This window comes from Geotrypetes seraphini, chromosome 9 (assembly GCF_902459505.1).
Source record: "Geotrypetes seraphini chromosome 9, aGeoSer1.1, whole genome shotgun sequence".
Lineage (NCBI taxonomy): Eukaryota > Metazoa > Chordata > Amphibia > Gymnophiona > Dermophiidae > Geotrypetes > Geotrypetes seraphini.
The window spans coordinates 57,043,787-57,070,910 of NC_047092.1; the positions used below are offsets into that span (position 1 = coordinate 57,043,787).

The 27,124-nt window shown below is 42.6% G+C and overlaps 1 protein-coding gene across 5 annotated transcripts in view; it reads left to right on the plus strand.

Annotated features, from left to right (window-relative positions):
• DOCK4 (dedicator of cytokinesis 4) overlaps positions 1–25,369 on the plus strand; it is a 650,492-nt gene extending 625,123 nt beyond the window's left edge. For 4 of the 5 annotated variants that reach the window (XM_033958349.1, XM_033958353.1, XM_033958352.1 and 1 more), the window contains 3 exons: positions 963–1,076; positions 11,754–11,815; positions 22,571–25,369. In XM_033958349.1, coding sequence (XP_033814240.1) covers positions 963–1,076; positions 11,754–11,815; positions 22,571–22,990 — 596 coding nt within the window. In that variant the 3' untranslated portion in view covers positions 22,991–25,369. The remainder of the gene's footprint in view (positions 1–962; positions 1,077–11,753; positions 11,816–22,570) is intronic. The other variant, XM_033958350.1, reaches the window with a different exon arrangement.
• Positions 25,370–27,124: the final 1,755 nt, after the last annotated feature.

A 27,124-nucleotide genomic window follows, 5' to 3' on the forward strand; every position in this document is an offset into this window, starting at 1 on the left:
CCTCCCTATATATATGTCAAAATAAGGAGAAGTACAAAAAATCTATAACACTAAGGGCCTCTTCTATTAAACTGCACTAGCATTTTCTGGCGCGGGGAGCCACGCTGAATGGCCCATGCTACTCCTGACGCTCATAGAGTTCATCAGTAACACAGCTGCCTACGACTAAGGCTTATTTTCGGGGGTAGGGCTTATATTAAGACCTACCCCAAAAATCATGCTAGGGCTTATTTTTGAAGAAACATGGTAGATGTCACCTGTTATAAGAACATAAGAAGTTGCCTCCACTGGGTCAGACCCTATTAAATTTTGTCCAGGCAACAAATTATTGTACAAAGCACTTTGCATACGCTCCTTAGTTAAATTTTGAAATAAATGATTTATTTTTTTTCTCTGCGTTCAAGCAAATTTCCATGGAGTATGAGGGGGAGGGGATATTCAAACCAAAGGCTTTGTCCAGGTAATTACACAGAATGGCTAGTCAAGCCTTTTGAATATTGACATCATAATGATTAAATTATAAGGAAAAACTTTATTAGTTACATAAAATTACAGGATGCAATTGTTGAACATTCCAGCATCTAGTTCTGCACTTGTAAGTAGAGGGCCCAGGATCCCCTTTCTGTTCATGCTGCTTGTTTTCAAATTTGTTGGGCAGGGCTATATTACTTGTTGTACCTGAACAAAGAAAAAAAACTTTGCACTATTGAAATAGTAATGTCTGATTGCTATCAAGAATACAATGCAAGTAGTATTTTTGAAGGGATTTATATCCTACTCTTTCTTTTGTATACAGAAAAGTTATATATGCAGCAATATAATGAATATTTATGATGTGTTCAAGATAATTTGACATTTAGAGGATTGTTTCCTTTTATATTTCTTTTAATGTCTGTGCTTTACATACTGGAGCTCATTTAAGGTATCATTGTATATTTTAATGCTGTCGTCTCCTTTTCTAGCAGTGAACACTACCCATAGCAGCTGGAGTCTGGACAGTGGGAAAGAAGCCAGAAACATATCAGAAAGTGGAAGACTCACATGTCCACCGGTACCACCCCGACCCACACAAGCAGGTATAAGGAATTTTAGACAAAACTAGACACACTGAAATTGATATTCAAAATGATTGTCCTGTTAACTTGGAAGTTAACCAGACAAATATTCAGGGTTTATATTACTGCTGAGCTGAGCTGATATATTCCTAGGATGCAGGTAAACTTTATTGCAAGATTTTGAAGGGGAATACTAATGGGAGGCAAATAAATTTTGTATTTGATCCCAGCATGGATTAGACCAATCCATACAGGAAAAATATAAATCCTAGTAAGGTTATGCTGCTTATATACTGTAGGTTCTGATAGATAGGATTGATATGAGGAGAGAGTTATATCCTGGGGAGATGGATTATGACCATATAACCAATAAAGGTTAATTAATAGTCACACAAGTAGCTCTTAATATGCTAATTCCTCACTGGACACAAGGTTTTCATTTACTACAAATACCAATCATACCAGTATGGGAATAAAAGTGGGAAAAATGTTAGTGGGATTAATACATATTTGAATGGGACATAGAAGGCTAGCGGCCCTCAAAAATGAGAAAGGGGATTTAGAGCATGCAGAAGATGGCATTTATTTCTTTACCACACTATCTGCTAGGCAAGGTACAGATAAATATACCAAATAAACAAGATTAAGACAAAATAGAAAATACAACACAGAAATCAATATTTGTAACATCTGTAAATAATTTTTATAAAGCTATATTCCAGCCTATGTGGAGAAGGATAAAAGGGGCAAAGTTATCTCAACCAAATAGATCTGCTTCATATAGTAGGTGGACCAAGAACAACTGAATATACCAACGACAGAGGAGAGGGTAATGTGGGTGATATTTTAGAGCCTTCTTGGCAAGGCACCAGGTTCTGATGGATTTAGGGAAGAATTTTATTACATTCTCAATGAAGTAATAATTGCATCACTGATAGCAATGTACTGTATAACCAAATTTTTCAGTGCAATAGGTATGTCATTCTGGACAATCAGTTTATTTCCCCATGGTCACGAGCCATATGCATAAGGAATCCAGTCCGGATTTTTTCTGTGACCCTACTTCACTGTGAGCTCTACTGCCATCTGCAGTTTTTCCCTTCTGCACGTGAGATGGAAGGAGTGTTTTTTGTTTTGTTCTCTCCTTTTCTTATTTTATTTGGTGTTTTTGATTTTTATTCGGTGTTTTCAGTGCTTGGAGCTTTCTATCTTCAGTGTTAGCTCTGCCTGCGTGGAGAAGGATCTGACTGTGGTCTGCAGCTAACAGGCCGATCCCTGGTAGTACCAGGGACTTGTGCCAGCCTACACAAGTCTTTTTGGAGCTCGGGGCCATCCCTACTTGGCATTCCTCACCTACTGCTTAGCAGGGGTTTTAGTGCAGGCTGTTAGGCATCCATAGGAGGTTAAGTGGTGTCTCGCAGGGTGCCAGCTGCATTTTTCATCTCCCCCCTTCTGGTAGTACATCTGTCAGTCTGTGGGATGGGAGTACGGTCAGACATCATGTCTGGCTGGCAGCCTGAAGATCAGCTTTGAAGAAACATCTTCCAGCATGAGGCAGTGACTTTTCTTATTTCCAGTTACTGTAAAGAGCTGAGGCAGGCTACAGCACATTGCCAGCACAGGTCACAATGAGTGTTGCAGCCTGTGAGGTAAATCAGGGGAGGTCTGAAAATTACATTTTTAAGGGTTTTTGCATGTGCCTTTGTGTTCCCCCTCCTAAAAATCTCAAAATCGCCAGTTTTAAACTTTGGGAAGTTTGTTATTTTAATGATTTTAGGCATGAAAATCTTGACAGCAGCTATCTTGGATTTTTAGCAATCTTTTTTTCAGAAGCTTCCTGAACTTCCAAAACTCAATTTTATGCCTCAAAGCTGATTGGAATAGAGTCCTTGGACTCTTCTACTCCAGTTTCATGCAAGATTTGCGCAAATTTTGCATCTCAAGAGCATCTTTGCACCACATACCACACCGCACGGCCCAGAGAGGAGGCAGTAGCCAGCTTAACCTCTCCCCCGCATGCTCAGTTAACAAAAGAGTGGTCTTTTCTGTTGGGGCCTAGAAATGGTGACCATTCTGCTCAAAAGGACCCAGATGCCCAAGTAGCGACAAGTAGTCATCACAGGGTGATTCCTCATTCCCTGGACCAACTTTCTTCTCAGAATTTATGGAAAGCCTGTCAGGAGAGCTGTGCTCTTCTCGCACAGTCTTGCTATGCATTGGATTTGCTTCCTCAAGCCGCAGCCTCTCGGGGTGCATCAACTTCACAGTCTGCTACTGCTCAGGATTTGGGAGACCTACATGCAGGGATACTGATGATGTTGATGATAATTTTACTGTTCCCTTTTTGTCTGCACATGCAGCTCCTTTGTCAGGGGACCCGGGAACATATGCTAGCACTTTAGATCCTATTTTGGTTTTAGAACCTGGGGACAATTTATTTAAGTTCACTTTCTTAACCAGATTTCATTTTAGAGTCTCTGCATGAGCTCAATTTGAAAACTCTGCCAGCTTCTTCTACCGCCTCCTTCTGGATCCAGTCGTGCTTCCTGTATAGTTCCATCCACTAATAGATTGCAATGATGCTGGTCCAAGGGAGGCTGATCTTCATATAGGGGGCCGCTTCTTGGCATTTCTGCAGGCCTGGTATAAGATCTCATCTTACCGCTGGGTTCTGGACATCATTCAGTCTGGCTACCAGCTGGAATTTGCCCGGCCTCTGACAGATTGGCATGTGGACTCCCGCAAGGTGTCCGGAGAAGGTGATAAAAGTGTAAGCCACTGTGAGAAGGTTGCTCGATATTCAGGCCTTAGAGCCTATGCTGCCCAAGGACTTGGGTTCAGGGAGATATGCCATATACTTTATCATACCAAAGAAAGGCTCCAATGATTGGAGACGCTTTCTGGACCTTACTCACATAAATGCAGTGCTCAGGGTTCTGTGATTTCGCATGGAGATGATTCATTCTGTTATAGCAGCGGTGAGACTAGGAGAGTTCTTAGCCTCTCTAGATCTTACAGGGACCTACTTGTATATCCTTATTTTCCCAGACCACAGAAAGTTTCTCAGATTTCATGTTCTGGAAAATCATTATCAATTTTCAGTTCTACCCTTTAGCCTGGTGATGGCTTCTTGCACATTCACTGAAGTGATGGTTGTGGTAGCAGATGACCTGCACAAGATGGGATTGCAAGTGCATCCCTACCTGGATGACTGGCTGATCAGAGCCACCTCGTTGTCCAAGGGTTGGCATATAGTGTATCAGATGATACGAGTCCTGGAGGACCTGGTTTGGATTGTAAATTACCAAAAGAGCAATTTGATGCTGACCCAATCCCTGGAGTACCTGGGAGTCTTGTTCAACATGGCTGCCGGCTGAGTCTATCTACAGAGGCACGCAGACAGAAGCTGTGTTCTCAGATTTCTTGTCTCTTGGACAAGTCAGCTATGTTGGCGTGGAACTATCTTCAAGTCCTGGGGTCCATGATGGCCACAACAAATGTGATGTCTTAGGCAAGAGCCCACATGCATCCTCTCCAGCAAACATTACTCTCATGCTGATCTCCACAGGTGGATGCATTACAAAAGTGTCTTCCCTAGATGCTGGAGGTTCAAGTCAGCATGGATTGGTGGCTTCATCCTCAGTCCTTCTCCAAGGGCATGTCTCTGCAGACCTGGGTGATCATAATGACAGATGCCAGTCTCCTGGGCTGGGGAGCCTTTTGCAAGCATTGTCCAATTCAAGGGCATTGGACACCCTCTCAGAAGAAATGGTCAATGAACAGATTAGAACTGTGTGCCATTCGGTTGGCTCTGGTGAAATTGCAGAAGACTCTATAAGGTCAAGCAGTCAGAGTCTTCTCCAATGCTATAACAGTGGCATATGTCAATCGCTTGGGAGGCACCAAGAGTGCATCTCTGTCTGGAAGCTCTCATGCTCTTTCACTGGGCAGGTCCTAAGGCTCTGATAGTCCCAGAGACCTAAGGCCCCTACTATGGGGCATCCGGGCCAATCAGAGCCTTAGGACGCTTCCCAGTGCATCAGGAGAGTGGCCTGAAGCTCTGATTGGCCCAAGTTGTTTAAGGTCCCTCCCATAGGAGGAGCCTTAAACAATCTGGGCCAATCAGAGCCTCAGGCCACTCCCCGATGCAGCCCAAGATGCACTGGGGAGGGGAAGGCCCATTTTAGATGACGCAGACAGCTGGGAGGAGGGAGTCCGCGTCCCTCCGGGTTCTGAGGTAAGGGAGAGGGAGGGCGGCAGAGAATAAAACTGCTGAACATTCTCAGTGTGCATAAGAGCATAAGAATAACCTTACTGGGTCAGATCAGTTGTCCAACTAGCCCAGTAGCCTGTCCTCATGGTAGCCAATCCAGGTCACTAGTACCTGGCAAAAGCCCCAGAAAGTAGCAATATTCCATGCTACCGATCCAGGAACGAGACTTGAGAGTTCTGATTGATAAGTCGATGAAGCCGTCCATGCAATGTGCAGTGGCAGCAAAAAGGGCGAACAGAATGCTAGGAATGATAAAGAAGGGGATCACGAACATATTGGAGAAGGTTATCATGCCACTGTACCGGGCCAAGGTGCGCCCTCACCTGGAGTGCTGCATCCAGCACTGGTCACCGTACATGAAGAAGGACACGGTACTACTCGAAAGGGTCCAGAGAGGAGTGACTAAGATGGTTAAGGGGCTGGAGGACTTGCTGTACAGCGAAAGATTAGAGGAACTGGGCCTCTTCTCCCTCGAGCAGAGGAGATTGAGAGGGGACATGATTGAAACATTCAAAGTACTGAAGGGAATAGACTTAGTAAATAAGGACAGGTTGTTCACCCTCTCCAAGGTAGGGAGAACGAGAGTGCACTCTCTAAAATTGAAAGGGGATAGATTCTGTACAAACATAAGGAAGTTCTTCTTCATCCAGCGAATGGTAGAAAACTGGAATGCTCTTCTGGAGTCTGTCATAGGGGAAAACACCCTCCAGGTATTCAAGACAAAGTTAGACAAGTTCCTGCTGAACTGGAACGTACGCAGGTAGGGCTAGTCTCAGTTAGGGCTCTGGTCTTTGACCAGAGAGCTGCCGCATGAGCGGACTGCTGGGCACGATGAACTACTGGTCTGACCCAGCAGCGGCAATTCTTATGTTCTAACAGACTATGGACTTTTCCTCTATAAAATTGTCCAAACCTTTCTTTTTTTTTTTAAATAGGTTTTTATTGAGTTTTATATTTTATAAATACATTCAATACAACAGGCTACATTAACTGTTCTTACTACAACCTCTGGCAACACATTCAAGAGCTTAACTATTCTCTAAGTGAAAAAATATTTTCTCCTACTGGTTTTAAAAGTATTTCCCTGTAACTTCATTGAGTGTCCCCTAATCTTTTTAATTTTGGACAGAGTAAAAAATCAATTCACTTATATACCCATTCTATACCGCTCAAGGTTTTGTATAGATGATGTTGTTATCCCTAAATCAAGGAAGGACACTCAATTGGCAATTTCATATTTCCCTGCTAAATTTTTGAATCCAAACTGCTAGCAAAGATTATGGCAGACTGCCTGGTATAAGTATTGTCTGCACTTCTAATTGCTAATCAGACAGGTCTCATAAGAAATGGGTTGCCATCAACTTGTGCTTGAGTCCTAGCGACTTAATGAATTGCAGATCTAAAAAGAAATTATTTTTTTGCTAGTCTGGAAAGGTCTTTCAACATCATCCCCGTGGTTGTTTTCAATGTATCCAGCCATCTGATTGCAGGTCGCCCTCATCGCCTGGTTCCTTCGATCTTCCCAAACATGATGTCATCCTCCACTGATTGGCTGGCCCGGAACCTTTTCTCTGACGTCAGAATTGATGTCAGGGGGAAAGCTTGTGGACCAGCCTCATGCAATCGCTGCACACGCCTCGCCCCTCCATGCATGGAGTTGCAGGAGATGGCTGGAAGGAGTGTGTCAGGTGGCTACGGCAGCGGGCGGCGGGCAAGGAGAGGTTGGATGGAAGGGATGGAGCATGTTGGGTGGCAGGGAAGAATTGGTGGCAGTAGCTTCAGCGGGGGGCAGGCAGGGAGAGATCCTAAGCAGTGGACAGCCTGCATATCCCCAACAGGCAGCCTGCGTATCCCCTAGGGTATGCATACCACGGGTTGAGAAATACTGAACTAGAGTACATGAATGGAGGTTGCAGGGAGGTAGACTAAGATATTTATTGTGGGGATGCTATGCAGCTTGGGGGGGAAGGGAATACACTTTGACTGGTAAATTGAATATTATAAGCAATACTTGGAGTCTTGGTTCTAACTACATATTATTACATTACATTAGTGATTTCTATTTTGCCATTACCTTGCAGTTCAAGGCGGATTACATAAAGGAGTTATCTGGACATTTAAGAATACTTAAGGAGTTATCTGGACAGTTTCGGAGGGTGTGATAGGCCAGAGCACTTTACAGGGGTTCAAGGAAGGTTTGGATAGGTTCCTGGAGGATAAGGGGATTGAAGGGTACAGATAAAACTAGAGGTAGGTTATAGAAGTGGTCAGAAACCACTTCACAGGTCACAGACCTGATGGGCCGCCGCGGGAGCGGACCGCTGGGCGGGATGGACCTCTGGTCTGACCCAGTGGAGGCAACTTCTTATGTTCTTATTACATAGTGGAGCGGGTTGCTATTGAGATGATTCTTGCTGTGTTAGTTTGTCTTCAAGGATTTCTTGAATAGCAGGGTTTTTATTTCTTTTTTGAAGGTTTTATAGTCTGAAGTTGAGATCAATAAATTGGAGAGTTGGTGGTCTAGTTTTGCTGCTTGAGTGGCTAGGAGGCCATCGTACATTTTTTTTTTTCGTTTGACGTTTCTGATTGGAGGGTGCGTGAATGGAGTGTGGGTTCTCCTATGGCTGGTTGTGATTGTTTGGCTGCCTACATGGTTGGCATGGTAGAGACTTGAAAACCAGCATTTAAACATGGGTGATGGGTTCTACAGAGTGGTGGGCGTGGCTCTGGCCTTGTTGGCCAGACTGGATGGACATGCAAGTCTTTTAATGCCGTCGTTTACTGTGTTACGTAGTAGCTTCATTGAATGCTCTATAATCCTTGTATTTTTGGAAAGAATAAACAAGTAAATGGGATAGGGACTTGATATGCCACCTTTTCTGTGGTTACAATCAAAGTGGTTTACATATTTTAGACAGGTACTTATTTTGTACCTGGGGCAATGGAGTGTTAAGTAACTTGCCCAGAGTCACAAGGAGCAGTTGGGGGATGTTTTGCATCTACCTGTTTCATTCTACTCAGTACTTTATAGACCTCTATCATATCTCCCCTTAGAAATCTCTTCTTCAAGCTGTAGAGCCCGTCTTTTTAACCTGTCCTAATAGGAATGTTGTCCTATCTCCTTTATCTTTTTTTGTTGCCTTTCTCTATATGTTTTCTAATTTTGCTATAGCTTTTTTGAGATGTGGTAACCAGAATTGCAAACAATATTCAAGGTGCAGTTACAAAGCCATTACAGCATTCTTAGTTTTGTTCTCCATTCTTTTCCTAATCATTCTTAACTTTCTATTTGCTTTCTTAGCTGCTGCTGCTACACATTGAGCAGATGGTTGAATATAAGAAGGGTAGAGGGACTGTGGGGGGGGGGGGGTGGAAGGGGTGGAAAGGAGATGGAGAGGAGATACAAAAAGGAGGGAAAGAAGATTAGAAAATACTCCAGATGTTATAAGAACAACTCTTTGCCCAAGAAGGCATACAAATAAAACAAATTTATGTTTTTAATTTAGTAGGTCGTATTATCCTTCTAATATTTTGTCAATGACACATCAGCTTGTACCATAGTAGAAGGGTGTTTAATTTAGTAGGTGTCAGGGAGAGGATAGGGTAAAAAGAGGGAGGATAGATTGGATGAACAGAGGGGATGGGGAAGAAAATAAAACTTGGTGATGTTATACAGAAAGTTGGCATAATTGATGTATTAAGGCTAGAAGGTGACAGAGAAAGTACCTGCACATAATATGTAAACCACTTTGGTCGTACCAAAGAAAGATGATATCAAAAACATGACCCTTAACTGTGCATTGAGTGAAAAAATATTTTTTCTTATTTGTTTTAAATATTACTATGTAATTTCATGGAGTGTACACTTGTCTTTGTACTTTTTGAAGTTGTAAAGAGTTGACTCATATTTACCCATTCTTCTCTACTCAAATTTTGTAAACATCTATCTAGTCGAGCAGTGGTCGCCAATCTTTTTCATGTAAAGGGCTGTAGTATGAATACGAGAAAGCTCTGAATGCCAACAAAAGGTTTCAAGCTTACAAATACTACACATTTTGTAAACTACCTTGACCAGCTAGCTCAGATTGGGCATTAAACATTAAAAATTAATACTAATGTTGATTCTATAACAATTCAAGGATATATTTTACAAATTAACTTTATTTTTGATTGTCAACAGTAGCAAATTCCATAAATGAGACACCTGAGTAACACACTTAATAAATTGTTTGCAGTTACAATATAAAGTGGGCAAGATTGAAATTAATGCATTTATAGGATTTGAAGAACATTTCAACCATCTATTTGAAGATTGCAATGGAGAACTTCAGGGGCTACATGTGGCCCTGGAACTGCACATTGGAGACCAATGTTATAGTCTTGAAATTATATAGCCCCACAGTAGAAAATTACATGGGGGAAAAATGTGTCCCTGTCCCCACGAGTTTGGTTCCCGTCCCTGCCCCATCCCCGCAAACCATCTGATCCCATCCGCACAAGCCTCGGAAAGTTTTATACTGAACTTATTTTACTAAAGTATAAAAAGAAACAATATTCTGTACAATTGTCATTTTATAAATCACAAATAATACAGATCAACAAAACCCTGTCTCCCCTCTCCTCCCCCTCACAAATATCCCCTCCACTATTGAGAAAACTGAAGGCAAATTACTACAGAAAGCTACATAGAAAGATCAAGCTAACAGAATACTTCAGTCACACATGTCAGGAATAGTGTTAGGGGAGTGCAACTAGAGCAACTACCCACTGGTCAGAAAGAGCCCTAAGCCAGCTAGAAGCTAAAGAAGCACAGCCTGGGCTTTGCAGTCCCCAGTTATGTCTAACATCAGCTCTAACAGGATACATATTTCAAATCTGATATATTCTAATCACAAAATAGGAAATAATTTTTTTCTACCTTTTCTGGTCATCACATTGGTTTCAGACTCTGGTTTCTGTTTCCGTCTGTCTACTCTTAAAACACTTGCCAGGGTCTCTTGACCACGTCTTCTTTCTCCATGCTCAACATTCATCTTCTATCTCTATGTATGTTTTTTCCCCTATGTTCAGCAAGCATCTCCCTTCTCTGTCTCCTATACTTCCCTTTCTACTATTTCCCCTATGCCTATCTCCCTGCCTTAATCATCTCACCATTGTATGATCCCCTCCTTCTGTGTACTGAATCACTCCTCTATATCCCTATGCCCCCATTGTCCAGCATCTTCCTTCTGCGTTCTTATTCTCCCCCATGTCTAGCCATCTTCTCTCTGTGTCCATATACCCGCCCAAGTCTAGCATTACCCCTCTGTGTGCATATACCAACCCCATGCAGATGCAGCATTCCTCTTTTTGTCCCTGTTCCTATGCTCCCATCCATGCCCACTATCTCCCCTCTTTTTGTATATCTCCCTGTGTCCAGATTCTCCCCTCTCTTACTCCTTTACACCAATGTGTCTCTTACACTCTCTCTTTCCTCCCTACCTCCGCTATGTTCAATATTTCACTCTTCCTTCATCCCCTTGGTTTAGCTTTTCTCTTTCCCTTTCCTTTTCTATCTTTTTCCCTGCAAGTCCTGTACCTCTCTCCCTTCCCTCTCCTCTAGCCCCCCTTTCCATGGGTCCAACACCTCTATCCCCTCCCTTTAGTGCCCAAGTGTGGGTCTGGCACATCTCCCTTCGCTTCAGCTCCACTCCACCCACCACATGGGCCCAGCACCTATTTCCTTTCCCCCCAATCCCCAGACCAGATCCAGAAACTGTCTCCCTTCCCTTTAGCTCCAGCCAATCCAACAACCCAAGCAACTCCCTCCCCCCTATGTGGGTGCAGCAGCCTCCCTCCTTATCGCAGTCCAACAGCCCCTACCCTCACATTCTCCCTCCCGATGATGGGCAGCAAAATAACCCCCCAAAATAACAAACCTGCAACTCTCCTGGGTCGGCCCCTTCGTACCTTACATCAGAAGGAGGGACTCGGCGGCAAGAAGGTTTCTGTTGGAGCATCCTTGCATGCAGGAAACATCTAACAGGCTGGTAGACCCGCCCCGGGAGGCATGAAGGGGCCGACCTAGGAGAGTCACAGGTTTGTTGTTGGGTTTTGTTTTGTTTTTGCCGCCAGTTATCAGGAGGGAGGGAGGGTGTGAAGGTGGGGGGCTGTTGAACCCACGACAGGGAGGGAGGCTGCTGGATTTGTGGGGGAGGGGCTGCTGCTGCACTTGCGATTGCAAGGGGGGATGCTGGACGCGTGATCACAAGGAGGGCTGCTAACCGAGAGGGGTGGAAAGGGAGGCAACTCACAGCAGATACTTTACTGCAGGGACAAGACCATTCACCGCTACATCTATATAACTATATGTTGGCTACCCTACTAAATATTTTCCTCATGATCTTTATCATCAAATTTGATGTGGAATTATTTATATTTCACAGTTTCACCAGCAAGAAATGTGGCTCCCATTTCTCCTTCACCTATTGGAAGATCTCCAATGAAGGTACAGTGATGTGTGTTTACATATCTATATAGATAAATTAATTGAATGAAATATATAGAAATATAATATATGTATGATATATAATATGATCTTTATCTTTCTGTATCAAAGATGTTCATGATCCACCAAACCAGTCTGGTTTCCAGCATATCCCTAAGAAATTGGCATGAGATATATATAAATTGAGAAAATACATGCAGATATAGTATATCACATGCTTAGTCATTCAAAACCAGACTGATTCAAAGCTCTGAACACTGCAGTTTGATTTCCTTATTCGGTCTATAGCTATTTATGTGAACACTAATCAGACCACATAGCTCAGTTATATTCCCTTACTGTGTTGTACCCCAGAACTGAAGTTCATTTTCAAAGTGATATTCCTTTGTGAGATAGTTTATAAAAAGCTTTTCCATGTGAAAAACCTGTCTTACATAAAGGAAAGTGTTTACATAAAATTGTTTGACTGCATACTTATGTAAAAAAGTATGCACACAGAAAGTGTATGCCTACTTTTGTGTGATCTTTTGTGTGATCTCTGGGGAATAGTTTGGAAAGAGTTAAAGGCAGAATTATAATATACATGTATATGTTATAAATTAACTCCTCTTAAGGCAAAAGAGTTTTTTTATGGGTCCAAAACTAGCTAACAGTAGGGATCCCTCCTGTCCCAGCCGATTCTAAGAATTTTTACCTCTTACCCACCTCCCCCACATACCTTTAGTATCCCTGGTGGTCCAGCGGTGAACCGCGGAAGGAGCGACCTTCCTTCACTCCTGCCCGCGCAGAGCCACTAGCTGGTTGGCTGACTTGCATTCTCACGATACTGCGAAAACTCACGGCAGCCAATCAGCTACTGGCTCTGCATGGGCAGGGGTGAAGAAAGGTCGCACTTGCCCATGCAAAGCCATTAGCTGATCAGCAGAATCAGTTCTACGCGGGCTGGAGCAAAGGAAGATTGCTCCTGCTGCGGTTCGCTGCTGGACCACCAGAGATACTAAAGGTACATGGGAGGGAGCTTCGCTAGGTCCTTCCTCATGTTAGTCACACCATCAGGGGTGTCTACTCTATTGCAGATTTTTCGTATTATCTACAAAGAGGCAAATCTTGCCTGGCAGCCTTTCAGCAATATTTCTTACATAATTGTTAAAAAGAACAGGCTCAAAAACTGAATCTTGAGGCCCACCACTGGTAATACCCCTTTCCTCAGAGAGATCTCCATTGACCAGTACCTTCTGTCACCTTCTACTCAACCAGTTCCTGACCCAGTCCATCACTTTGGGGCCCATTCCGAGGGTACTCCGTTTAGTTATTAAATTCCTGTGTGGAACTCTGTTAAAGGCTTTGCTAAAATCTAAATATACTACATCTAACACACTCCCTTTATCCAATTCGCTGGTCACCCAGTCAAAGAAATTGATCAGATTTGTCTGACAAGACCTGCTTCTAGTGAATCCATGTTGCCTCGGATCCTGTAATCCACAGGATTCAGAAACATCATTGTTCTCTGTTTTAAAAGTATTTCCATTAATTTACTTACTACTGAAGTCTAAAACCATTACTTTTGAATGAGCCCTCTCTACATCTGTCTTAATATTAAACCACACCAGGTGGTGATCACTGGATGTCAGATGATCACCCACTGTATCATCAGAACTACTTTTCCCATTTGTAAGTACTAAGTCTTTTTAACATTTGTAAGTACTAAGTACTTTTTAACATATTTATAAGGGACTTGACACAAGGACTACAGGGCAAAGCAACATTATTCGCCGATGACGCAAAACTGTGCAACATAGTAAGTGGAAGCTTTTTACAGGATAGTATGACAAAGGACCTTCATATGTTGGAAAACTGGTCCTCGACATGGCAGCTAGGCTTCAATGCTATGAAATGTAAGGTCATGCACCTCAGTAGCAGAAATCCGTGCAGAACTTACACCTTAAATGGAGTAACATTAGCTAGGACCTCAGTAGAACGAGATTTGGGAGTAATCATCAGTGCAGACATGAAGGCTGCCAAACAGGTGGAGAAGGCCACATCCAAGGCAAGGCAAATGATGGGATGTATCAATAGAAGTTTTGTCAGTCGGAAACCAGAAGTCATAATGCCGCTGTACTGAACCATGGTGAGACCTCATCTGGAATACTGTGTGCAATTCTGGAGGCCACATTACCGGAAAGACGTGCTTAGAGTCGAGTCGGTTCAGCGGATGGCCACTAGGATGGTCTTGGGGTTCAAGGGTCTCTCGTACGAAGAGAGACTGAGCAGACTGCGGCTCTACACTCTAGAGGAACGCAGGGAGAGGGGGGACATGATTGAGACATTTAAGTTCATCACGGGACGTGTCGAGGTGGAAGATGACATTCTCTTCCCCAAAGGACCCTCGACCACAAGAGGGCATCCGCTTAAACTTAGAGGGGGGAAATTTAGTAGTGACACCAGGAAGTATTTTTTCACGGAAAGGGTGGTGGACCACTGGAATGAGCTTCCGGTGCAGGTGGTCGAGGCCACCGGCGTGCTCGACTTCAAGAGAAAATGGGACACTTACGTAGGATCCCTACGTAGGTCGAGTCACTAGCATCTAGACTATTGGGGTGGGTCAGTGGAGTGGGCAGACTTGATGGGCTATGGCCCTTTTCTGCCGTCATCTTTCTATGTTTCTATGTTTCTAAGTCCAGTAAGGCCCCATCTAGCCTGGGTTCCATTACCAATGCTGGCACAGTTCTCCTCGAAGAGGATCTCCCACTTCTAGAAGTCCCTGCAATAGGGATTCCCCAATCAATATCTGGCATATTAAAATCATCTATTAGTAATACTTTCCCTATTACAGCTATATTCTGAATGTCTACTATTAAATTTATGTCCACTGACTGTGAACGAGGACTGAGTATTACACCAATGTAAATACATTTTCCATTCCCTCTATTCAGTTTGACCCACAGTGCCTCTTCCTTAACCTGCAGATCCTGCAATTGTGTGGCTTTAATACAGACATGGGCAACTCAGGTCCTCGAGGGCCACAATCCAATCGGGTTTTCAGGATTTCCCCAATGCATGAGATCTATTTGCATGCACTGCTTTCAATGCATATTCATTGGGGAAATCCTGAAAACCCGATTGGATTCCAGCCCTCGAGGACTGCAGTTGCCCATGTCTGCTTTAATATGATCTTTAACATATAACGCCACTCCCCCTCTTTTTCTTCCTACCCTTATAGCCTGGTATAAGTTCTCTGTGAACCATGTCTCTGTGATTGCCACTAAATCCAACTCAGCCTCTTCCATCAAAGCCATCCAGAACCTTTTTTCCTATACTTCGAGTATTGGTATATACTGCTTTCCAGACATTGCCCCCTTTTCCCATTTGTGTAGAGGTATTTAGTGATTTATACTAAATTTACTGATTTATACCCGATTTACTGATTTATACCCGAAGGCTTATACTCATCTGCAGGCTTTGATCACCCTGCCCCATCATAAGCCTTCTTCAGTAGGGTAGCCAATCTGCTGCTGAAGACACTTCTTCCCTTCTTTGATAGATGCACTCCATCTCTGCCCTTGGAAAATCATCCCATGGTTCAGAAAGCCGAAATGCTCTCAACAATACCATCCATGCAGCCACACATTCATCTTACATGCAGATTGATTGTATGCACGTTAATTCAGATTAGCATGCATTAGATCAATTTTACATTGACTAAAATTCAAGATACACAAACTAAGGGGTCCTTCTACTAAAGCAGCATTAACAGTTAACACAGAGCCAAATTAAGGGGCTTTGTGGTATTTTTATAGTCAACATTCATAAACCTGGCATTTCATTTTTTTGTGTCAGGTGGGATAGCAGTGAGCATGGAAAGCATTTGGGAATTACCGTATATACTTGAATATAAGTTAAGAACCCCCTTCCCCCCAAAAAAAAAGAAGGAAAAATGGTTGACTCAAATATGTCGGGCAGCTTAATATTCAAGTGCCCTGCCCTGTCAGGCTCTGCACCCAGCCCCCTTCCCTCCCTTTCCTGCCAGGCACTGCACTCAGCTCCCTTTTCTGTAAGGCATTGCACCCAGCTCCCTTCCTGCCAGGCACTGTACCCAGCACCCTTCCTTTCCTCCCCTGTCAGGTACTGCACCCAGCACCCTTCCTTCCTTCCCTCCACTGTCAGGCTCTGCACCCAGCACCCTCCTTCCCCTGTCAGGCTCTGAACCCAGCACCCTTCCTTCCTTCCTTCCCTCCCATCAGGCTCTGCACCCAGCCCCCTTCCCTCCCTTTCCTGCCAGGCACTGCACTCAGCTCCCTTTTCTGTAAGGCATTGCACCCAGCTCCCTTCCTGCCAGGCACTGTACCCAGCACCCTTCCTTCCCTCCACTGTCAGGCTCTGCACCCAGCACCCTCCTTCCCCTGTCAGGCTCTGAACCCAGCACCCTTCCTTCCTTCCTTCCCTCCCATCAGGTTCTGCACCCAGCACCCTTCCTTCCTTCCCCTGACCCCCTTCACTGCCCTATCCTCTTACCTCTGCCGATCCCTGGTGGAGGTGTAGCGGGTAAGAGCAAGCTTTCTGAACTCCTGCTAACCGGCTGCACAGATCGAGTTTCTTTGGCTGAGCGGCCCAAGCAGGAGCGCGATTTGGTGCTGCTGCTTGACGCTGAGAAGCTTCTTTACTGGCTCCCGCAAATTCTCGTGAAAATTCATGGGAGCCAGTAAGGAAGGCGCTCAGTGCCAAGCAGCAGCACCAAATCGCACTCCTGCTTGTGCCGCTCAGCAGCCGAAGAAACTCGATCTGCGGCAGCCGGTTAGCAACGGGTCAGGAGTTCAGAAAGCTTGCTCCTGCCCACTGCACCTCCACCAGGGATCGGCAGAGGTATGAGGATAGGGCAGGGAAGAGGGCAGAGCCTGGCGGCGGCCTGCAAAATTCTGGGAGGGCAAGGAAGAGGGCAGAGCCTGGTGGCGGCCTGCAAAATTTTGGGAGGGGATGTTGGCTCTAATATAAACCGGGACTCCCATTTTTGGCCCCAAAATCCCAGTTTATATTCAAGTATATATGGTAATACCCTGCACTTAGGAGGAAATTCTATAAATGGCACTTAAATAAAAATAAAATAGAAATTCAAAGCACCTCCTGGCATCTAAACAAATGGTGCCAGAATTGTGCCTGCGGAGGCGCCTACCAGTGCCTAACAGCACTGTAGGCATGGCTAATACCGGAAGTGGCGCAATTCATGACAAAGTTAGGTGCCAGAACTGGCACTTATCTTTGTCAGAGGCATGATTCTCTAAATGGTGCTGTAGCATGATTGACATGTAATCGGCAGCCGCTTTTAAGGCAGTCACCAATAGCAGCGCTGTTTAGAGAATCAGGCAGTTAATGCACACTAAGGATTCAATTCTGTGAATGGTGCCCAAATTTGGGCATTTAAATAAATATGCACTAAGGGCTCCTTTTACTAAGGTGCACTAGCGTTTTTAGCGCACGCAGGATATTACCGGGCGCTACGCGGCTAGAACTCATGCCAGAGGCAACGTGGCGCACACTATTCCGCGCGTTAATGCCCTAACGCAGCTTTGTAAAAGGATCCCTAAGTATAACTCTATAAAAGATGCTGAAGGTTAGGCGTCATTTATAGAATAGCACTTAATGACAGGATCTGTGCCCAATTTTGGGAGCGAAAACGTACACCAACAGAACCCTGGTGTAAATCCCAGCACCTAAATGATGTGTTGATCCCCCAAATTCTATAATCCTACATGAAAATCCTAGCAATGCCCTTGTCTCACCCATGCCCCGCCCATGGCCATGCCCCTTTGTATAGATCCATGTGGAAGAATTTATGCACACATCTTTAGTAACTATAAAGATGCATACTTAAATTCCAATTATTGCCAGTTAGCACTGATTTTTAGGGTGTCATGTCAAAAGCGCGCAGGGACAAAGGCACGTGCAGACAATTGAGCGCAGCGCGGAGACGCGTGCCGCAGAAAATTACTGTTTTTACGGCTCCGACGGGGGTGTGTGGGGGAGCCCCCCCACTTAACTTAATAGAGATCGTGCCGCGTTGTGGGGGGTGTGGGGGGTTGTAACCCCCCACATTTTACAGAAAACTTCACTTTTTCCCTGTTTTTAGGGAAAAAGTTAAGTTTACAGTAAAATGTGGGGGAGTTACAACCCCCCAAACCCCCCCACAACGCCGGCGCAATCTCTATTAAGTAAACTGGGGGGGGGGGTTGCTCCCCAACAAAAACCCCCGTCGGAGCCCCTAAAAACTGTAATTTTCTGCGGTGCGCGCCTCCATCTTGCGCTCAGTTGTCAGCGCGCACCTTTGTCTTTCGCCGAGTTGTCTGTGAACCGATTATTAGCGCCCAATTATCTGTGCTAATTGCCTCATTAAGCAATTAAATTGCATATGTCCAAATTTGTGCATGTTCTTTTGAGTGCTATATATATATAATTAGGGGTGACTGCCTAATGCAGATTTAATTTGAGACCACTTTGTACTCCCTAAATAGGAGGTACTTATAGGGAAATTCTATAAATGGTGTCTTGATAGGCGCCTATCTCTTGTCAATCACACTTAGTGCCTATTACAGAATCACACCTAACTTAAAACTTAGGTGCTTGTAATTAGGCCAGGGTTTTAAAGGCCTACATTATAAGCGCCTAAGTCCTTTAGAGCAGTGATTCCCAACCCTGTCCTGGAGGAACACCAGGCCAATCGGGTTTTCAGGCTAGCCCTAATGAATATGCATGAGAGAGATTTGCATATGATAGAAGTGATAGGCATGCAAATTTGCTTCATGCATATTCATTAGGGCTAGCCTGAAAACCCAATTGGCCTGGTGTTCCTCCAGGACAGGGTTGGGAACCACTGCTTTAGAGCAATGGTATTCAACCCAGTCCTCAGGGCCCATCTGGCCAGTCGGGTTTTCAAAACCTCTTTCATCCATATTCATTGTAGATATCCTGAAAACCCGATTGGCCAGGTGGTCCCTGAGGACTGGGTTGAATTCCACTGCTTTAGAGAATCACGCCTAGCAGCGCCTAAGTCCTTCTTTGCTCTTAAACACACCTACTTTGGAGTTAAGTACCTTCAGGCACCATGCGATAGGTGTCAATCTTTTCTAGAATCGCGCCTAAGAAGATTGGTGCCTATCACCTAATTAATTTTTTTTCAGTTTTGAGCTTGGTAAAACTCATAATTGAAGCCAAGTTACTAATTAAGTTATAGAATTTCCCCTTAAGTGCTTCCATGTTAGCTGTGAGAAGGTACTCATGTCTGTTTTATCATTACCTCTGTAAGTAATTCTCTAACTCCTGTTTGTTTGTTTTTTTTAAGCTTTATTGAGTTAGGGTGATTTTCACTCTCTGGTATTCTATTTTAATTGTTACTTTTATAGTGTGGCCTTTTTCTTCTTTTTTTTTTACCATACTGGCAGCTTTTTAATGCACAAGATATTAGCATGGATCCTTGTTAATGTGTACTGCAGAGTAAAAGCAGTTGTGAATGTTTAATTCTCCTTACCCCCTCTTCTACAAAGCCACACTAGCGGCTGCTGCGCGGTAACGGCCCCAAAGCCCATAGAGATTTAAAGGGCTTTGGTGCTGTTGCCACACAGCAGCCGTTAGCCTAGATTTGTAGAAGAGGGGGTTAAGTAAAAGGCCCCTATATTTAATAAGCCAAAAATGTTATTCCAGAGTAAGGGCCTCTAGTATTGTATTTTGCTTCTGTGACCACATTTTTACCTTTTTTCTTAAAGTGCAACACTGAAATTTTTGTAGACTTTTTTTTTGGGGGGGAGGGGGGCTACTACTACTATTAATTATTTCTACAGTGCTACCAGACGCACACAGTGCTGTACAGAGTCTCAAAGAGTAAGAAAACAGTCCCTGCTAGAAAGAGCTTACAATCTAAACAGGCAAGACAGACAAACAAGATGTAATGGATACATTTAAGGGGAACGGTTAATCAGCTGGCTGGGTTGGAAGGCAGAGGGGAGTACAGGACAATCAAGCCATTGTGACATCACTGATGAGGTTGGCTCTTATTGGTGGAATGAGGCATTATGACATCACAATCTCAGCTCTGCTTCCCAAAGACAAACAGGATGTCATGGATACAGTTAAGCAGAACAGTTAATCAGCTGGCTGGGTTGATGGGCAGAGGTAGAGTTAAGGATTGAAAGCTATAAATCAAAAAGGTGGATTTTCAGTCTGCTTTTAAACAAGGGAAGGGGCCTGACAGACAAACTCAGGTAATTTATTCCATGCATAGGGGGCAGCTAGATGAAAGGAATGAAGTCTGGAATTGGCAGAGGAGGAGAAGGGTAACGTTAAGAGTGACTTATCTGAGGAATGGAGTTCTCTGGGAGGTTTGTAAGGAGAGAGAAGTGAGGAGAGATATTGAGGAACAGCAGAATGAACACACTTGTAGGTCAGCAATAAGATCTTGAACTGTATGCGTTGGCAGATAGGGAGCCAGTGAAATGACTTAAGGAGAGGGGTGACATGAGCATAATAAGGTTGGTAGAAGATGAGTCGCGCAGCAGAGTTTTGCACAGGTTGCAAAGGGGAGAGGCGACACTGGACAGACGCCAGAGGGTGGTGGTTAATGGAAGTCGCTCGAAGGAAGGAAAGGTGACTAGTGGAGTCCCTCAGGGTTCGGTGCTGGGGCCAATCCTGTTCAATATGTATGTAAGTGACATTGCTGAAGGGTTAGAAGGAAAAGTGTGCCTTTTTGCAGATGATACCAAGATTTGTAACAGAGTAGACACCGAAGAGGGAGTGGAAAATATGAAAAAGGATCTGCAAAAGTTAGAGGAATGGTCTAATGCCTGGCAACTAAAATTCAATGCAAAGAAATGCAGAGTAATGCATTTGGGGATTAATAATAGGAAGGAACCGTATATGCTGGGAGGAGAGAAGCTGATATGCATGGACGGGGAGAGGGACCTTGGGGTGATAGTGTCCGAAGATCTAAAGGCGAAAAAAACAGTGTGACAAGGCAGTGGCTGCTGCCAGAAGGATTCTGGGCTGTATAAAGAGAGGCGTAGTCAGTAGAAGGAAGAAGGTGTTGATGCCCCTGTACAGGTCATTGGTGAGGCCCCACTTGGAGTATTGTGTTCAGTTTTGGAGACCGTATCTGGCGAAAGACGTAAGAAGACTTGAGGCGGTCCAGAGGAGGGCGACAAAAATGATAGGAGGCTTGCGCCAGAAGACGTATGAGGAGAGACTGGAAGCCCTGAATATGTATACCCTAGAGGAAAGGAGAGACAGGGGAGATATGATTCAGACATTCAAATACTTAAAGGGTATTAACATAGAACAAAATCTTTTCCAGAGAAAGGAAAATGGTAAAACCAGAGGACATAATTTGAGGTTGAGGGGTGGTAGATTCAGGGGCAATGTTAGGAAATTCTACTTTACGGAGAGGGTGGTGGATGCCTGGAATGCGCTCCCGAGAGAGGTGGTGGAGAGTAAAACTGTGACTGAGTTCAAAGAAGCGTGGGATGAACACAGAAGATTTAGAATCAGAAAATAATATTAAAGATTGAACTAGGCCAGTTACTGGGCAGACTTGTACGGTCTGCGTCTATGTATGGCCGTTTGGTGGAGGATGGGCAGGGGAGGGCTTCAATGGCTGGGAGGGTGTAGATGGGCTGGAGTAAGTCTTAACAGAGATTTCGGCAGTTGGAACCCAAGCATAGTACCGGGTAAAGCTTTGGATTCTCGCCCAGAAATAGCTAAGAAGAAAAAAAAAAAATTTAAATTGAATCAGGTTGGGCAGACTGGATGGACCATTCGGGTCTTTATCTGCCGTCATCTACTATGTTACTATGTCACTGAGGGATACCAGTTAGGAGTAGATTGCAGTAATCTAAGTGTGAGGTTACGAGAGCTTGGACAAGGGTCCGGGTAGTCTGCTTAGAGAGGAAGGGGCAAATTTTGTTGGTATTGAAGAGATAGAAGCAACAGGTCTTAGCAACTTTTTGGATATACGTAGAAAATGAGGTGTCAGAATCAAAGAAGACTCCAAGGTTGCGAGCAGAGGAAACTGGAACAATGACAGTATTATTTACAGAGATGGAGAAAGGAGCAGGAAGAGCAGAGGGTTTAGGAGGAAAGAGGAGCAGCTCAGCTCAGTGTTTCTATTTCATTTTATTTTAAAGTTGAATATGAAATAGAAATCCAGTTAGTAAATAGTAGGGTGGGAATATTATGAATATCCAGAGATTTGCCACTAGAGGGCACTATATTATAAGAGTAGACTTTGTAACATTTTTATTTGGTTCAAGAAACTGTTAATATTTATAAGATTTCATAGTGTGAGCAAGATAGCTAATGGCAACATCAGATTTAATCAAAAATTGTTTGCCTCCAGTACAGCCTTCTTTTTTCTTTTTTAATAAAAATTTAGAATAAGTTGACATAAAATGACCACAAGGCCAATCTGGTTGGCTTTTCTTAGATGTATTCAGCAAGGTGGATTTCTTACAGGTTTATATCATGTCATTTATCAAACTCGTAGAGCTGACTTCAGAAAAATGGCATGATCTAAATGAATTTTTCATGTTCCCAGTCTACAAATCATAATTCAATGGCATGCTAACATAGTGGTAATCAAAACTGCTTGACTTAAAAATACATTTTAAAACATTTGTGCTTCATTATGTAAAGTAACTATCAGAACACTTAAAACTGCTTTTTGTGATACATTTGGAAAAAAATTATTTCTTTGGCTTATTCATTTTCTTCTTATAATAGGGTTCTGTACAGTCTTTCATTCCATCGCCTGTGGAGTATCAGCCTGCAGGACTAGCATCCAATTCACCAGGACTTTCTGGAAGTTACAGCAGTGGCATCTCTTCCCTTAGCCGATGCAGCATATCCGAAACATCTGGCTTTGAAAAGCAAGCCATTGAGCAACCAGTGATATTGTCGAACTATAGCATCTCAGAAGAGCCAATGAGGAAAGACAGTAAAACTCCACCGCCTTACAGTGTATACGAACGGACTTTAAGGCGTCCCGTTCCTCTACCTCAATGCCTAGCCATACCTGTTTCTATAGATCCACCAGCGCTCCCACCCAAACCCCAGCTCATTCGTCCCACCAATCTAGAAAATGGAAGCAGACGGACAGAACCACGTCCTAGACCTCTTCCCCGAAAAGTTTCTCAGTTATAACAAATTGTGATGGTTTCATTGACATGAAGTGAAAATCTTTCAGATGACAAAATGGCTAAGTGTGGAGGAAGTATAGGCACTTTAATAGTTTACAAAATGTTTCAACTGAGTGAATTAGTGGAAAAAATTCACATTGCACATTCTGAAAAGGTATGAGATGACATACTAGTCGTTATTCAGAAATTAAAAAATTCCACTTAAGTATTCCAGTTTGAGAACTGGAGGAAATGTTGCTAAAGACTTTTTATATATTATGTTTTCAGAGGATGCTTGATCCTTTTTTATACTCTAAAACTTAAGTATTAAAATCAGGGCACATTAGATTTCTAGTCATATAGGTTTTGTCACATACTTGATTTTACTGGTAAGCTTAACACATATTGTAACAAAATTACTTTTAAACTGTAACATAATGACAAGCATGTTCTGCTTTATGGTGTTCATGATGATCTCATAAAACAAAACAAAAAGGAGAAAGGTAGTTCTCACAAGCTTGGATCCCAATGAGTAGCTTCATTCACAGTTCATGTTATTAAACCCAGCAAAATATTCACATCAGACTGTTGTCAGTGCATTAAGAAACACCTCCCGTTTTGTAATTTTTAGTGTTTTAAGAATATTTTACCAATGGTCTGTGGTGCATTAATTGTACAAAGAGGCAGAGGTGAAGTTTTACTCTTTTGTTGATATACTTAAAATCACTGGTGCATTTGGTTCAGCGGCTTTATTAATGAACGCTAATAATTCTGTGGATGCCAGAAGATGTTTAAATCCCATCATGCATTAAGGCTCGCTCTGATTTTGTATTAAAAGGCTTAAATCAGTGAGCAGATAAACATGGACAAAATGCACTAGTGTGATTAGACCTTGTTCAGGAGAAATGAAAAGTTACTGGTGGTGTAGGGAGTTTATTTTATCTTGAGGCTTGGTTGAGTTCCTGCTCCTCCCCCCCCCCCCCCACCCACCCCCACACACACACACACAAAGGGCATTAAGCTACAAGTACCTAATCTGTATACAAAAGAGTTGTACATCTATCTATACAGTACTTTAGGTTGCCTAACCCTAAAGAGTAACATTCCAGTATGCAAAAGCAAGGTCACTTTAAGTCCAGTAGAGCAAGTAAAAATGTCAGATGGGGTTGTGATTTCACAGCTGTGCACCTACACGTCTATGAAATGCTCAAGAATGGTTATGGTAGTATGGAAAGCACCTTCAATAAAGGTATGCTTGTATTATTGCTTTTATTCAATGTTTATATCACTTCAAATGGTGGAAGATCTATGATCTTTATTTGTCATGTATTTGATCTACAGTCATTTCTTTTAGCTGGGACATTCATTTTGGCTATGGTATTTGGAGGTTTAAGTTTGGGGTTTTTATTTGTTTTGGGGGGGTTTGGCTCCCTTTTATCAAGCCTTATTAGGATATTTTATCGCCGGCCGCTGTGGTAAAAACTCTGACGCTCATAGAATTCCTATGAATGTTGGTGATAAAAAAACCTTAACACGGCTTGATAAAAGGGGCCTTTTTAAAAAAAAATTTTATTTTACTAGCTTGCCTGAAAGGAAATCACTTTTTACATTCTCTCCATTGAACTGCACAGCACAAATATATGCTGTTAAAGTTGGCTGTAGAAGTTTTCTATAATAAATGTTCAAGTATTTTTGTACATAACTGGATAGTTTTAATAAAATATGTCATGTGTATAAAAAAAGGCAAACTCTTTGTGTATGAAGTATGATTGTTATAATTATGCCAAATACTTTGTGTATTGAAAAATGAATATTTGTACATATAAGCTTTTAACAATATTTCAGCCATATTGAATTTACAATTTTGAATGTCAAAAAATAATATATGTTAAAATATTTATGATTTAGTTGGAATATTAATAACTGAGACAGGAACACATTAATTTTAGCTTTGTATGCTGCAGACTTTGCAAAATAAAAATTTCTGCAGCTCCTCAGTGCAGTTTTGGCTTTTGATTGTAACATTTTTGTGTTTGTAACATACCATACAAATTGCAGAATACTACATAAACACATATAAATATATAATATATATATATGTATATTGATATCATGAGGTAATGCCTCAGAATTAAGTAAGGTATCACAACTATGTTAACAAAGCTACTTTAATTTTCCTGTGTAGTATGATAGAATTGTGTTATAAACACAGTATGAAATTCTTGTTTATTGCTCCTGCATTTGCTTTTTCCGTAAGGTTCCAGGAAACATTCTTGAATTTATCATGTGTATGTTACCGGAATCACTTTTTTCAGCCAAACATTTTCTAATGTTCTGTTTATCAGTGCTTCATGTTGGTTGCCACTGAAATGGAAAATGCAAAATAAAAAGGACTTGATTAATACTTTTAGTACATTTTTCTCTGGCACAGTAGTTGCATATTTTGTTCTTCGCAGATGCATTTTCTCTCATAAACTGAACTGAAAGATAAAGAAATGGAGCCAATTAGGTAAACTCTTCTCCAGTTCATTTCTGTGAGTGGTTTACAAAGACGAGTAGACTGAGCATCTGCACATCTGATTAATACATTAAGAGACACATAAAATAACCTCTCTCTTTTTCCTGTTTTATCACATAGGCATACAAAAGTATTGAGGTTTTTAAAAAAAGTTTAGAAGCTTTGCTTTTGAATGAGCCCTCTCTATACTCATCTTAATATTAAACCATTCCATACAGTGATCACTGGATGCCAGATATCACCCACTGTAACATCAAAAACACTTTCCCCGTTTGTAAGCACTAAGTCCAGTATGACCCACATCCCGCGTGGGTTCCATTAACAACTGCTGGAACAGAATCTCCCTTCTTCTAGAAGACCCCGCAATAGGGATACCCCAATCAACATCCAGCATGTTAAAATCGCCTATTAGCAAGACTTCCTCTTTTTTAGATATATTCTGAATGTCCACTATTAAATCTACTTCTTCCGTCTGTGAAGGAGACCTGTATATGACACCAATGTAAATATATTTACTATTCCCTCTTTCCAAATTGATCCACAGTGCTTCTTCCTTGCCCTGCAGATCCTGCAATTGTGTGGCTTTAATGTGATCTTTAACGTATAACGCTACTCCCCCTCCTTTTCTTCCTACCCTGTCTTTCCTGAACTGATTTTAGCCCGGTATAACTGCATCCCAGTCATGGTTCTCCGTGATCGCCACTATATCCAACCCCTCTTCTTCCATCACATCTTCTAGGTACAGAATCTTGTTTCCCATAATTCGAGCATTAGTATATACTGCTTTCCAGGCATTGCCTCCTTTTCCCATCTGTGTAGAAGTATTCAGTGATTTACTTACCTGAGGGCTTATACTCACCCGGGAGCTTTGATCACCCTGTCCCATCACTTCTAGTTTAAAGCCCTCTTCAGTAGTTTAGCCAGCCTGCTGGCAAAGACACTTCTACCCTTCTTTGATAGATGCACACCATCCCTGCTCAGCACCCCTTGGAAAATCATCCCATGATCCAGGAAGTAGTTGAAGAAAAAAGTAAAAATGCCTCTGCTCACATACATATAACAGAGATGTATGTGCAGTGCTCAGATTGTAGACTCTGGTCCTCAAAACCCAACAAGAGGTTTGAAACTCAGCATAACGAGATGACACAAACTAGCCTTGGAAGCTACACATGCAAATATATCTGATGAATGTTTATTGTTGATATCTGTTTATGGCCCTTGCTAATATAGTACCTGTACCAAACAGATTGGCCTAGTTATTTTGTGAATTCCATTGTTTTGAACCTTGGTGTTTGTGCCCAATAGATGATATGATAGTGAGTGTATTCTAAACCAGAGGTGTCACACTGTAATCCTGGACAATCACAAATAATAGAGGTGGTATATGCACATAACTCATGCATAGTTATAGGGTTACCATACAACCAAGAAAATCCGGACAAATCCTCTTTTTAGAGGACTGTCCAGGCCTTTTTTTTTTTTTTTTTTTTTAGTTAAATGAATTTGTATTTGTCCATCCAGGTTTTTAAAAAGTGAGTCACCCGAAAGCCTGCCCCACCCACTTTGGGCTCAGCATAAATTCTGCAACCAACTTCCCCTTTCCGAAGTCTGGCTTGTCTTTGGTCTTCCTCTTCTCCCAGC